Below are 12920 nucleotides of genomic sequence, written 5' to 3' on the forward strand. Positions count from 1 at the left end.
GGTTTATGTGGGAGGAAATCGGGGCAACTGGTTAACCCTCACACAGTCACATGCAGATTCCACCCAATTCGCACTCAGGGTCATATCTGAATCCAGATGACTGCATCAGCCACTGCAACTCAATCCTGGGACGGTCCCTTCTTTGAGAATCTCCATCCTGGAAAATTCCAATCCTATGACACATCGTCTTGGGAATAATCTCACCCCCGTGAGACTCCATCCTGAGAATAATCCTCCCCTGTCCAACGCCATCTCAGTACACTCGCATGCTGTGAAATTCCATGCTAGAAATATTTGATTTTGCAGAGGACTGGATGACTCGACCTGTCAAGTCGGTGGTGATTCACAGATCATTCCTTTCTGTTGCTTTCTCCCTTCTATTTCCCGTTCACTGTTCTCTCTCCCACTCTCCAACAACCCCTCACTGCTCTGGCATTTATCTGAATTGGCATCAATTTTCTATCACCAATGAGCCCACCAGCATATCTTGGAGATCAATTCTGCACAGTTGGGGAATAAAGGGTCCTGGGGTAAGTTGGAAAGTGAAGTCCATGCCTGATCAGCCATGATATATGTAAATGGCAGAGCATTCTCGACGGGCTGGATGGCCTGATCCTGCTCCAGTTCTCATGTGTGAAGATCCTTCAGCATCCAGGAAAACAATAACATCACGTGGAGAATGTGTGGAGAAAAATTCAAAGTCTCTTGGTCACTGAAACTGTGCCACAGCAGCACTAACTGCTGCAGTGCTCTGCGCCTACTCTGTGAATTCTATCTGCCCTTTGAACCTCCAACTGGGAATATCCCCATCATGTGAAACACCCTGGTGACAATATCCCTGCTTTGTGAAATTCCACCTGCATGGAAAAACACCAATTCCTCCAATTTACTGCCTCCCTCCTCCCTCCCTCCCCACTGTGGACTGGGCAGAAGTTGATTTTCACAACTTGGCTCCACTTTGTACAAACAGAGTGTCTGATTCATTGGCTGAGAGGAGCTGAAACACAAAAACAGGAAACAGAATTTGAGGCCATATTTGTGAGCAAGGATGTCTTTAAAATACACCGGAAGATTAGCCGTTCTTATGCACAGTGGGAGAGGAGATGGCAGGTTAATGTTCAGAGCTGATACTTGTGGAGAGGAGCAGAGGCCAGTAGCCTGGTAAGGTCCTTCTTTGTTCCACTTCCTGGGTTTGTCGATGGCTAAATTATGAGGGTGGGAGGGAGTCTGGTTGCTCAGTGACAGGTGTTGTTTGTTGGCTGCTGACACCACGCTGCTGTGAAAGATGGAAGGAAGTTGACAAAGTGTCATAGGTGCACAAGGTGGGGAGGGGTGGGGAGTGAGAGGGAGGACATTGGGGAGAAATCTATTATTAACCAGGAAAAAAACGGAGGAAACGTACAAAAAGGAGTGATTTGAAGTGGAAGGCAGAGGGGAGCTGAGTGCATGGATCAGGAGAGAGAAAGAGGGAGCACGAGGAAGTGGAGGGAATGAAGGCGTAGAATGGCAGATACACCAACATGATTTTTAATTTACTGGATGTCATAAAGAAACTGCATGATTTGGGCACAAGTTCCAGTCAAACAGCAGCTGGGAGGTCAAAGTTCATTCCATTAAATGTGTGGAATGAAGGGCCTGTGTCAGTGGTTTTGACATTTTAAAAGAAATTGGATTTTAAATCTGACACTGACAGGCTTCAGTGACGATTATCTGCTGACTTTACCTGGCCTGATCTGTACATGACTCCAGACACCGCAGTGCAGTAGCTGATCGTTTGCTGTGAACTGGCACAGTGAGCCACCCAGTTCAAGAGCCATTAGGGATGGAAACAAATACTGGACCTCTCCACATCTTATGAATGAAGAAATAAATGTCACGCATTTTTATACTGTGATATGACTGATCCACCTCGATGTTTTCTTCTATGTTGGGGCGGAATGGTCGGCGGAGTGATTAGCTCAACTCTATTGTGGCACCAGTGGCCTGGTTTGACTCCGGCACTGTCCGTCAGGAGTTTGTATGTTCACCCCACATCTTTGTGGGGTTCCTCCGGGTCCTCTGGTTTACTTGCACCCTTCAAAACATGTGGATGTTTAGCAATAACATAAGGGGTACCGGAAGTGCCTGTTTCCGTGCTGTCCTTATGTTTAAATTTAATAGATCTATCCCATTGGATTGGGATTGATTCCTGATCTAAATTGCAATGTAATTAATTCATTGTTATGTAATTTAATGACTGTTTCATTGTTTCCATGGAAACAGGATGGACAAATTGTTTTCATCTGTATAACTGGCTGTGGATGGTTTACCCATGGGGCAGGTCATCTCCACCAAGTCCTGTTCCAAGGTCAGATTCACCCTTTGTTTGTTCCTGTGATTTATTCCCCCAGGATCTGAGTTCAGGCCATAATCCACACCCACCTGCTCTGCACTTTGGGTTTTGGGGACTGAGATTCTCTCCCAATAGGTTATTTTTGGTGCAGTCTCTCAAATCTTATCCAGGTATAAATTATGAACCATGGGCATTTGTCTGGGGTCACATTGTGAATTTGATCCTCTTCATTTTCTAAAATAACTGATATTCTTGTATGAATTGTTTCTCATACATGGGAATCAGACCATTCTCCAAGATAAAACATATGTCCCTCATGACGTTGGATGAGGAGATTAATTATATTCACATCATTAAAATCATGTTGCCTTGCCCTGTGCTAACTGATCTCTATCTGTAACGTTGCTCTTATACTGTGTTTTACTTGCTGTACAATCTACGAAATGACCAGCTGGACTGTTTGCAAAAAAAGCTTTCTCAGTGCACTTCAGGGCATGTGCCAATAAAGTAACTTGTGTCTTCATAATTAACTGTGCCATCTGGCCCTAGGCCGGGGTCTGCTGTTTCCTGTTATCTGCAATTTCAGAGGTGACCCCATGACTAGGTGTATTCTTCCCGTATCTCATCCTGGTGCATTCATTTCCAAAATGCCTGCCCCTTGGACTTAGTTCACTTGCATCAGATGCTGGTGTTTATTACCCACATATGTGTGATGTCCTGCTCTATTCTTGGTTGCTATTAATCCTGACGCTGTCCATGCATTGTCGTGCTCTCCTCAGCGTCCTTCTTGGGATGCAATGCCCCGATGTTTCCACTGTGGGAAATCCCTTATGAATGTGAGCAGTGAGAATGTGATGACATTCAAACATTACAAGCTGCAAATCTCTGTGATATTTGTTCTGGGGGGTGTCCACTTGCTAGCTGGAAATGGTGGTAGGTGAACTAACTCCCAGATGTGGTGAGGGAATTAAGATGGGACAGGTATTTTTTTTTCACTTTAATCATCCATTTTTTAATATATCTGATTTTAAATCAAAACATACACTCCAGCAAAAAACTGAAAAATAAGCCACAGGCAATGATTTCAACAACAACTTATTTACAAAAGTCGACATACCAAGACCCCAAGCACTGACCCACCCTCCACCACGTTGCTTCAAACTCCTCTCCTGTCCCCAGATCACTTTCCTGCTCCACAATATCAATACACCCTCTCCCTCTGCCCTCTTCATTGTCACTGGCCCCACTTGCATTCCCAAAAATTAAACCTGCCTGCCTCTCCCCACCCATCCACTGTCACACACCCTGACATTTTCCCACTGCTATGACCCCTCCTGTCCCTCCCTCCCTCTCCCAACCCAATTCTTTTCCAGGATCCCCAGTGCATAGAAAGGTTTATTTCCTGAAATGAGCGTTGCAGTGCAGTAGCCTAGGATTGCTGAGGGAATGAGAGGGAGAATCCATTTCGGAACATCAGCAGCTTCACCGGGATTTCCTGACGGAAGGTGGTGCGTGTATCCGTTGGTCATTGCTGTACCTGGAATGTGGACAGAGAAGTGAGATATTGTGTTTTGTAAGAGGCAGCACAGACCATGACCTGGAAGGATGGGTAAAATAAATAAAGGGGACTGTCCTTATTCGAGGAGACGGACCCTCCGAGACGGGTGGTTCCCCCCTTTTCTAGGACCCTCCTGGTTAAGGGGTCTGTCACACTTGCAGATAATGGATCCCATGGGAAAATGGTCTATTTTTCTTCTAGGAGATGGTTCCTCACGGACAGGTGGTCTCTCAACATTCTCTGAGGAGGTCCCTAAAGGAGCAGCAGTCTGAAGCCCAGTTGGGGTCTGAAGTGAGATCTGCCCTCGGGCTCAGGTTTTCGGAGCAGAGATCTTCCTTGTTCACATGAACACAACTCTTGTTTGATTTCAATGCTGGAGCCCAGGATCATTGTCCCAAACACTCAGCAACGTTCTGTCACATTTGCTATGTCAAAGCCCAGTAATGTCCCAGGGTTGTGCAGGCCCCCCGACTGCATCCGCTGTTGATTGTGCTATAGTTGGGATTCGAAAATCCGAGAACACAATGTAGTGAGAAATGGAAGCTGGGCTTCATGGGTTATCTCTGATATTGGTCATTTGGTTACCTTGACCACAGTGACAAAGGTGCTGTAGAGGAAACTGATAATGAACAGAATGGCGAAGGCAGCAACTGTAAGCACGTTGTCATCTCCATCCAACTCTCCTGGTTCTTCCTTTCCTTCCTCTCCTATCAATTCAGTGCAGGCTTCTGCAGTGATCAAGAAAGCAGGAAAGTTAGTTTCCCACATATGTTTCATGAAGACCAACAACGTCTCAATAAAATGAAGACAGCAAGAGGACATGAGCCATTTCATGAGGTTGTGGATGATCTGGAACCAATTGTGTTATCTGACTTTACCATTAAAACCTTGGGTCAGCAAAAATTCCAGAATCTCAGTGTGAAAATAACCTTTGGATCTAGCATCGATTGCGTCCTTGTAAAACGGTGTGAACATATCTGTAAAACTCTTCCCTCCAAAATGTCTGAGGGACAAATGTGAGACCTGAATTGCATTAAAGTGAGAAAAAAGTTGCAGGACTGACATTCACTTTTTTTGGAGGATGGAGTTCTCTGTTCAGACAAAGTTCTGAACCTTAGAGCGATGAAAAAACATGAGCAAGTTCAAGGTGGAACTTTGGCCCAGTCACTGTTCCCACTCATTGCTGAATGAAGCACAATATCTTCTCCAAAAGCAGGGCAGGCATTCTCCACATGAAGAAGCAGCTATTTCAAAGGATATGGAGTTTGTTCTCTGTTATTTCAACCTACAATTCATTGGCATATTCCAGGGGTCCCTGGAGGTACTTTCTGGAAGCAGGTTTGCATTCACGACAAGTGCAGCTTCTGAAGTACCATGGAAGCTTATGGAATTCTGAAGACACAGCCTGTTGAATGACTTGAATTACAAAATTACCTGGGAGGGTAACAGAGCCAGGACAGTAACTGTGGTTTTGGAAACTGCGCTTACTCGGTCTATAACTGATAACACCGAGTGGCTGTTTGAATCACTTCCCATCCAGCAGCCGATGACGAGCCGGCTCCTAGAAAGGCAGGACGCTGCTGAACAAAATTTTGATTTGCCTGTATTGTTGAATGACAGAATCCCAGTGGACACTCATTATGATTACTCCATTAACTTTGTTTTTACCATATGGTTTTCAGCGAATTCCGGAACCATAAATGGAACGAGAGAGTGGCGACCTTTTGCTATGCCTGGATAGCATGCAAAACAGTTTTTAAACTGCATCTTGGTGCACAGAACAATAAAAAATACACGAAATCAATGAAACAAAAAAAAATAATGTCTTCTAATTATCTCTGTCATTTTCCTTTAACATCCTGAAAACATTGAATGTGTCTTCCTTCAGCTTTCCAGATTTCAGAGAATACACCATCATTTAACTATCTCACCTTGTAATTTACCCGTGAGGGTCCAGGTCTGTCCAGCTGGAATTTCCTGTCCTGGTTGTGGTATCCAAACTGCTCAGTACTGTACACGTGTTCTAACCTACAGCATAACTCTCCCCCTTGCTGTCCTGTCCTCCTGATATAAAGAAATTGAGCCTGTTCACTATTCAACAAGATTATGGGTGATCTGGACCTGGAATTAGTTCCAAATACCTGCCTGTTCCCCATAACCCCCTTGATTCCCCCACAATGCAAAACTCTGTCTTGAATATATCTAATGAGCAGGTCTCTACAACTTCCTTGGGCAGAGAATTCCACCGATTTTCTGTGCTCTAGGAAAAGCAGATCCTCATTATCAATTACAACCTTGGATGGCATTGAGTTTGATTTTTTCTTTCCTTTTTTTCTCTTTCTTTACTTTTTATGCAACTCTTTGTACAAATACATATTGGACTGGGAGTTAAGAGTAAGTATTATTGTCATAATATATGCTTTAACCTCAAATGTGTAATAGTCTCAAGCAATGGATTTATTATATATTTGTTTTTTCTGACAAAACAATAAAAATAAATTTAAAAAGACAATATATCTTATGAGTAGATCTTCACAACTTCCTTGGGCAGGGAATTCCACTCTCGACACTCTCTGAAAAGCAGATCCTCATCATCTCTCTCCTAAATATATTCCCCCAAGTCTTCATGAGATGTTCCTTGTTCTAATTTCACCTGCCAGAGCAGGAACTTATCTATCTCTGTTATCTATCTCTTTTAGAATTTTGCACATTTCTATAAGATCCCCTCTCATTTTTCTTAATACCAGTGAATACAATCCTCTCTGTAAAAGGGAGTTAATCCTCAGTGGCTGGCACGACGTAACAAACACAGATAGATGTTTCATACCTTTGTTGTGAACATCTTGAATATTGTGTGTAACTGTGGTTGGTTAAGTATTAAATGTGGAGGGGGTAAGGTGGCGATGGGGGGGGGAGAGTGTGAAAGGGATCGAGAAAGCTTGAACTCCTCAGAAATTCTTGTATTGAATTGATAATTTTTAACTGTAATCAATGTTGATATTGTCAACATTAACATCGATAAGATGGATAATTGTTTAAGTCTAGAAAATTATAAATAGAATATTAAAGAAAAGAGTTAATCAGCACTTCTATCTTTAAACCATTCTCCCGAATCTTGAGGTTAGGGCCCCCCCCAATCAGTGGAAATAAATTTCCTGCCACATCTGATCTATCCCTTTCATAATTTTACCTTTCTGTATGATCCCCTCTGTTAGGTCTGCTTTGTTCATGAATGAGTGAGTCAAACACCAGACTGAGTCAAAATCAAGGTTCTTTGTTCTTTATTGCCGGATTGTAACACTTGCAACTAACAGTGTTAGTTGGAGAAGGCGCATTCTGCCATTATCAGCAAGTGGTGTTTTTTATATACCTTAGGATACGTACTTAGTAAATTATCATACCATGACATTGTCCAATGAATAAACTGTTGCTATCCTTCTCTGCTAGTTTCCTGCACATCAATTTGTCATCCCCACTCTTATCTTGAGAGTACAAGGTTACAACTGCATCTTGTTACGGCCCAGCACTGGGTGACTCCTTCTACATTCCCAGCTCATGATGTTTTTACCTAACACCTCTCATTCTTCTTAATTCCAGTGACTATATTCCCAGCGACTCAATCTCCCCTTACAGGATGAACCTTTCTTTGCTGGAATCAACCTGATGAACCACTGCTTCCTATCCAGTATATCCTTCCTTCTCACATATGGAGACTCAAACTCCAGGTGCAGCTTCACCTGAACCCTGTTCAGCTCCAGCAGATCCTACCTCTCTTCAATTCAATCCCTCCGGAAGTGAAGGCCCACATCCCATTTCCCTTCTTCATTACCTCTTGCATCTGCAAATTAACCTTTGTGATTCATTCGCAATCATTGCCAACTCCCTCTGGATCAGAACATACGGTAAATATTCACCATTAAAAAAAATAACCTGATCTATTATTTTCTTCCACCGTGAATGATCTCAGATTTTACAACTTGACAGACCCTTCTCCACTCATTAGTCTGTCTTTCTCTTCAGACTCTGCATTCTTTCCACAATTTTTCTCCTGTATATATGGATGACATGGTTAGCATAGCAATCAGCACAATGCCTTTACAGCGCCAGCGATTGTGACCGGAGTTAAAATCCCGGGCTGTCTGTATGGAGTTTTCATATTCTCCTCATGTCTGCGTGGATTTTTCCTGGGGGATCCAGTTTCTTCCCACTGTTTGAAACCAGAGGTGAGGGTTCATTGGGTGTAAATTGTGTGCCAAGGGCTTGTGGCCGAAATGGCCTGTTTCTGCAATGTTTTATTCTTACAGCAAGCTGGGGAACTTTTACATCACGAGTGCCCTCACCACATCTAAAAGTAAAGTTGTTCACCCCTTCTGTCATGTACCTGAGTCTGTTCAGAAGGCTCTAACATGTTACTCTGTTTTTGCTTCCACCACTATCCCTGTTCCAGGCACCAACCACCGTCTGAGTGAAAGATCTTGCTAAAACTTGCTCTTGTTCGGGTTAAACACGTTCTCTTGTGTGTTACATGTTTAGCTTTGGGAAAAGACAATGACAGTCTACATTCTCAATGCCATTCATGATTCTATTTGCATGCAGTTCTCCAAGTGACTCCAACCTGACTTATATAGCAGCCACATGTCTTGCTCACTTTGGTACTGAATGCTCCACCAGAAGAAGACAAGCAGACCACACCCCTTCTTCAGCACCTTCGGTACTTTTCAAGGAGCTGTGGATCCCAGATCTCTTTGCACATCCATGCTTTGAAGAGTCCTGCCATGAACTGACTTTCCAAAGTTCAAAAACTCACATTTGTCTGGATCAAACTCCATCTGCCATTTCTCTGCCCATATCTGTAACTGATTTACATCTGTTATATTCTTTGTCCACAACTCCACAGAATCATCTCCAAATGTACTGACCCACACACGTACATTTTGATCCAGGTCATTTATGTACACCACAAACAAAAGGATTCCCAAGACCTTTCCCTCTGGAACACCATGGGTGACGGGCTTCCACAACCACCTTCACTTTTCAAGGGGCCAGACACTTCTGAATCCATACTATCATTCACTGTCGATTTAATGCATCCTATCTTTCTGGATCAGTCTATTGTGAGGGACCTTCTCAAATGCCTCATTGAAATTCATGAGGTCAAGATCCAGTGCCCCACCCTCATCGACCATCTCTGTTACTTCTTCAAAAAATATCATTCACATAATTAAGACATGATCTACACCACGTAAAGCCAAGTTGATCTGACCATGATGCTCAAAATGTGCACATATACACTATCCTCAAGTCTCTTTTGGTGAGGTTCCCACCACAGATTGGATGTTACTGGAGTATAATTTCCTGGAATACCCTTATTTCCCTTCTTGGCCACTCTCTACAGAAATAATTAGGGGAAAAAGTGTGGAGCGTATCACCAGTCCAGAAATAACATCTTATCTCCAAATGGACCATAACATTGCTTGTGTTTGTCCTTTTGCAAAGAACACAAAACTCTGTGAATTGGATCAGGACTGGTCTCTCAGCTGCAGTCACTTGAGAACAAATAGTGAATTAGGGCTTCTGCAGAATGTTACATTCACAACGCTGTTCAAATTGTGAACCATGTGATCAGATGCTGTTCTCCATACAAGGAAGAGTGACATTCTGGAGATACCCTCTCTTTCCTCAATGGAATTAATTGGTGGTGCAATCATGACCTGGATTTCCTGGACTCTAATACTAAAGGACAGCATGCCTGTGGATGGATGTACATCACGCCAATGCAAACCGACTCCAACTGAGTTTCATTGAAGCGTTGAAACTTCGTGATGGACCTCTTCTCCAGTGTTGACAAAAACCTGAACAAATACAAGTACTCAGCCTGACTCCACCCATCTGCAGTGAGTCAGCCAAATAAACCTTTGACCCTGTTCCTCTTCGGCCCAAGTCTTCACGTCCCAGGTTACCCTGAACTGCTCAAAATCAATGAGGGCCAGCTCACACAAAGTGGCCATCATCCTCTTCCTTCAGTTGTGCTGACAGACAGACTTGCCCAAAGTTCCTGAGAAACTAGTGTCCAAACCTTGATCTTGCCACCATTATGTCATCTTTCTTTCATCGGGTGAGACTGTTGCTTATCGGACCAGCATTTATTGTTCTGCTCCAGTGACTGACTTGCCAGGCCTATCAGAGACACTGATGAATTTGGTGAGTGACTGAAGGCGAAAGAGTGCAAAAGGCAGGTGAACTTTACAAAAGGTCATCAGTGAACCTGTTAATCTTCTGTTCCTTTCCCAGTTTCACCCTCACTTCGACTGCCCACAGCAACTCATATCCTGCTATTGCTTTCTAGTTTAAAATCCTGCACTGTCCCTTCAAGTTGTGCGTCGAAGCCATTCTCCAGAGGCTGTTGAGCATAACCAAGCGTTGCCCTCCTCTGTGTTGGGCTATTGAGGTGTTCGACAAGATGTGGTGGAGGCAGATACAATTGGGTCTTTTAAGAGACTTTTGGAAAGGTACATGGAGCTTAGAAAAAAGACCTATGGGTAAGGCTGGTCATTTCTCAGGTAGGGACATTATTGGCACAATTTAGTGGGCCGAAGGGCCTGTGTTTTAATGTAGGTTTTGTATGTTTTTCTGTGAAATTGTATCAATGAATATATTTGCTTCTGTTCTATGCATTCAGGTTATCAGCTCCCTCACATAAGCACAACAATGCCTCATCGATCTTTCAGTGAACTAACTTGGCCCCAGTTTGTGGCATAGAGAAAGGTGTTTAAGATTAGGGTGAATCCCAGAACCGTACCTTGCATGTTTTTCACCTCCCGGCTGATACTGGTGTTGGAGGGGGGATGAGACACTATACAGCTGAAGACTGAGCCTTTCTTCCACTCATCTGTCCTCACTGTCAGGAAGTGGCTGGCACTGAAAGTGCCCACCTGCTCCAAAGCAGTCCGTGTAGTGGGGGTGTTGGAGGAGATCAGGGAGCTGTCTTTCTCCCAGGTGACATTTATGAGGTCCGGGTAGAATCCAGAGACCACACACTCGAGGGTGGCCGTGATCCTACTCTTGGTATCGTCATGTGTTGGCGGCAGCAGACGGACCTCAGGCCCTTTGATCTCGACTGGAACAGACGAGCAAAGAAAGGAGACGTCAACATTTTTACTCAAGGTCACAGATGTTGTCCATCTAATCACTGATCTTTTGCCCACCTTTGGTACTTTGTGTCTGTGCTGAGACTGGCGAGGACGAAGAAGATCCTTGGGTGGAACAAGTGTACACTGCCCCACTGTACCACTCCTCCACACTGGTCTGAAATTGGCTGATCACTGTGCTTTGTGTCCCTTCCTCTCTCGGTTGTTGGGTCACATTTCCTTTCATTTTCTCCCTTCCGCTCACCTGCCAGTATATTTGGACCTGGCTCAGATCAGCACCCACAACCAGGCACACCAGAGTAGCGCTCTTGTTGATCCAAATCTCTTCAGTGGATGGATTTTGTAAAAAGATGGATAATTCTGCAGGTGAGAAATAGAAAACTTACAAACTGGACTATGTCTGGTGTCAGCGGGCTTCTCCACTTCGGCCCAGACTTGAATGACAGCTGCATCTGCAGTGAACTGAACATTAGAATGAAACCATCTTTTCTGACTGCCTTGACTGAGTAAACGGAATTGAACACCAGGAACTCATATCCTTGGGAACCTGTCGGCTTTTGACAGGGACAGTGAGATAGTTGTAAACTGAATGGCATTTAGTTGCTGCAGGGTCAACAAGTGCATTCACCTGGATGTGAGATGCAGTTTCTGACCAAAGGAAACATTGCACAAATTCATCTTGCCTTGGTGCCTCTGTGGGACTGTGGACCACTTATTGACATTGTGCCTACTGAATCAGCGAGGCCTCTCCTCTCTGTTCAGACTGAACCTGGGATTCTTCTGGTATGAAAACATTGGTGCTGACATTCAGATCTTCCTTGACCATGCCTCTTGCCATCTCAGTATGTTTGACCAAATCAGTGCTTGGAATATTACAATTTTCTGCAGCGTGGGAGTGTGGCAACTTTTTGTGACCTGCTTCAAATATCTTTAACAATATTTCTGGGCACCAATTAATTCCTGGACATACCAGATGACAGGTGTGTACGTATGAAGCAGGAGCAAAGGTCGACTATTTGGCCTGTGATACCTGCACCCTCAACCAATAAGATCATGTCGGATCAGTTCCACATACCTGCCTTTCACCCATTAGCCCTGATTCCCCAACAATGCAAAAATCTATTGAACTGTCTTAATTACATCGAATGAACAAGTCTCCAAAACTGCCCAGGGCAGAGAATTCCACGGATTCGCTACTTGATGTGAAAACCACTTCCTCATCATCTCAATCCTAAATATATTCCTATCCCTTTCCGATTTCAAATTTCCTCATAATATTTCTGTAAGACTCCTTCTCATTCTTCTCTCTTCCAGCGTGTATAGTCCCAAGCAACTCAATCTCCACCCCTAGTTTTCCCTCCATTATCTACAGACTCAACCTGATGAGCCTCCTTTGCACCGCTTTCTGCCAGGATAACATTTCTCACGTAAGGAGACCAGAACCTTACCCAATACTCCAGCGGCGGCCTCACCAATAGCCTGTCCAGTTGCAGCAGAATCTCCCTGTTCTTCATTTCAATCCCTCCAGCAATGAACCCGCATCCCATTGACCTTCTTAATGACCTGTTGTACCTTAACACCAAGCTTCGGCGATTCACGCACAAGCACTTCCAAGTCCATCTGCACAGCAGTATGCTGCAAACGTTAACCATTTAAAGAATAATTTGATCAACTATATTTTTCTTCCACTGTGAATGACCTTGGTCATAGCAGGGTCTGTGAGATAGTTGCAAGCTGAGTGACCTTTAGCTTCCCTAATGCAATAAGTGCAATCTCCAGCAGATGTAGTTTCTGGACTGGCTACCATGTGACTCTAGAACCATGTGACTGTCCTCAGAATGAACAACAGCAAGTGCTCACCTCAAGGATAGGTCAGGGTGGG

The 12920-nt window shown here is 44.0% G+C and overlaps 1 protein-coding gene across 8 annotated transcripts in view; it reads left to right on the forward strand.

The window, feature by feature from the left end:
* The window catches only part of LOC138764652 (uncharacterized), a 230124-nt gene that overhangs the window by 149476 nt on the left and 67728 nt on the right, over positions 1-12920 (forward strand). The window contains exons 1-2 of one of the 8 annotated variants that reach the window (XM_069940857.1): positions 1004-1161; positions 2263-2347. The exons of 6 other annotated variants lie outside the window; for them this stretch is intronic. In XM_069940857.1, coding sequence (XP_069796958.1) covers positions 2301-2347 — 47 coding nt within the window. In that variant the 5' untranslated portion in view covers positions 1004-1161; positions 2263-2300. Of the gene's footprint in view, positions 1-1003; positions 1162-2262; positions 2348-12920 lie in introns of those variants that run through there. One more of the 8 variants, XM_069940856.1, reaches the window with a different exon arrangement.

Source organism: Narcine bancroftii, chromosome 5 (assembly GCF_036971445.1).
Source record: "Narcine bancroftii isolate sNarBan1 chromosome 5, sNarBan1.hap1, whole genome shotgun sequence".
In the NCBI taxonomy this organism is placed as follows: Eukaryota; Metazoa; Chordata; class Chondrichthyes; order Torpediniformes; family Narcinidae; genus Narcine; species Narcine bancroftii.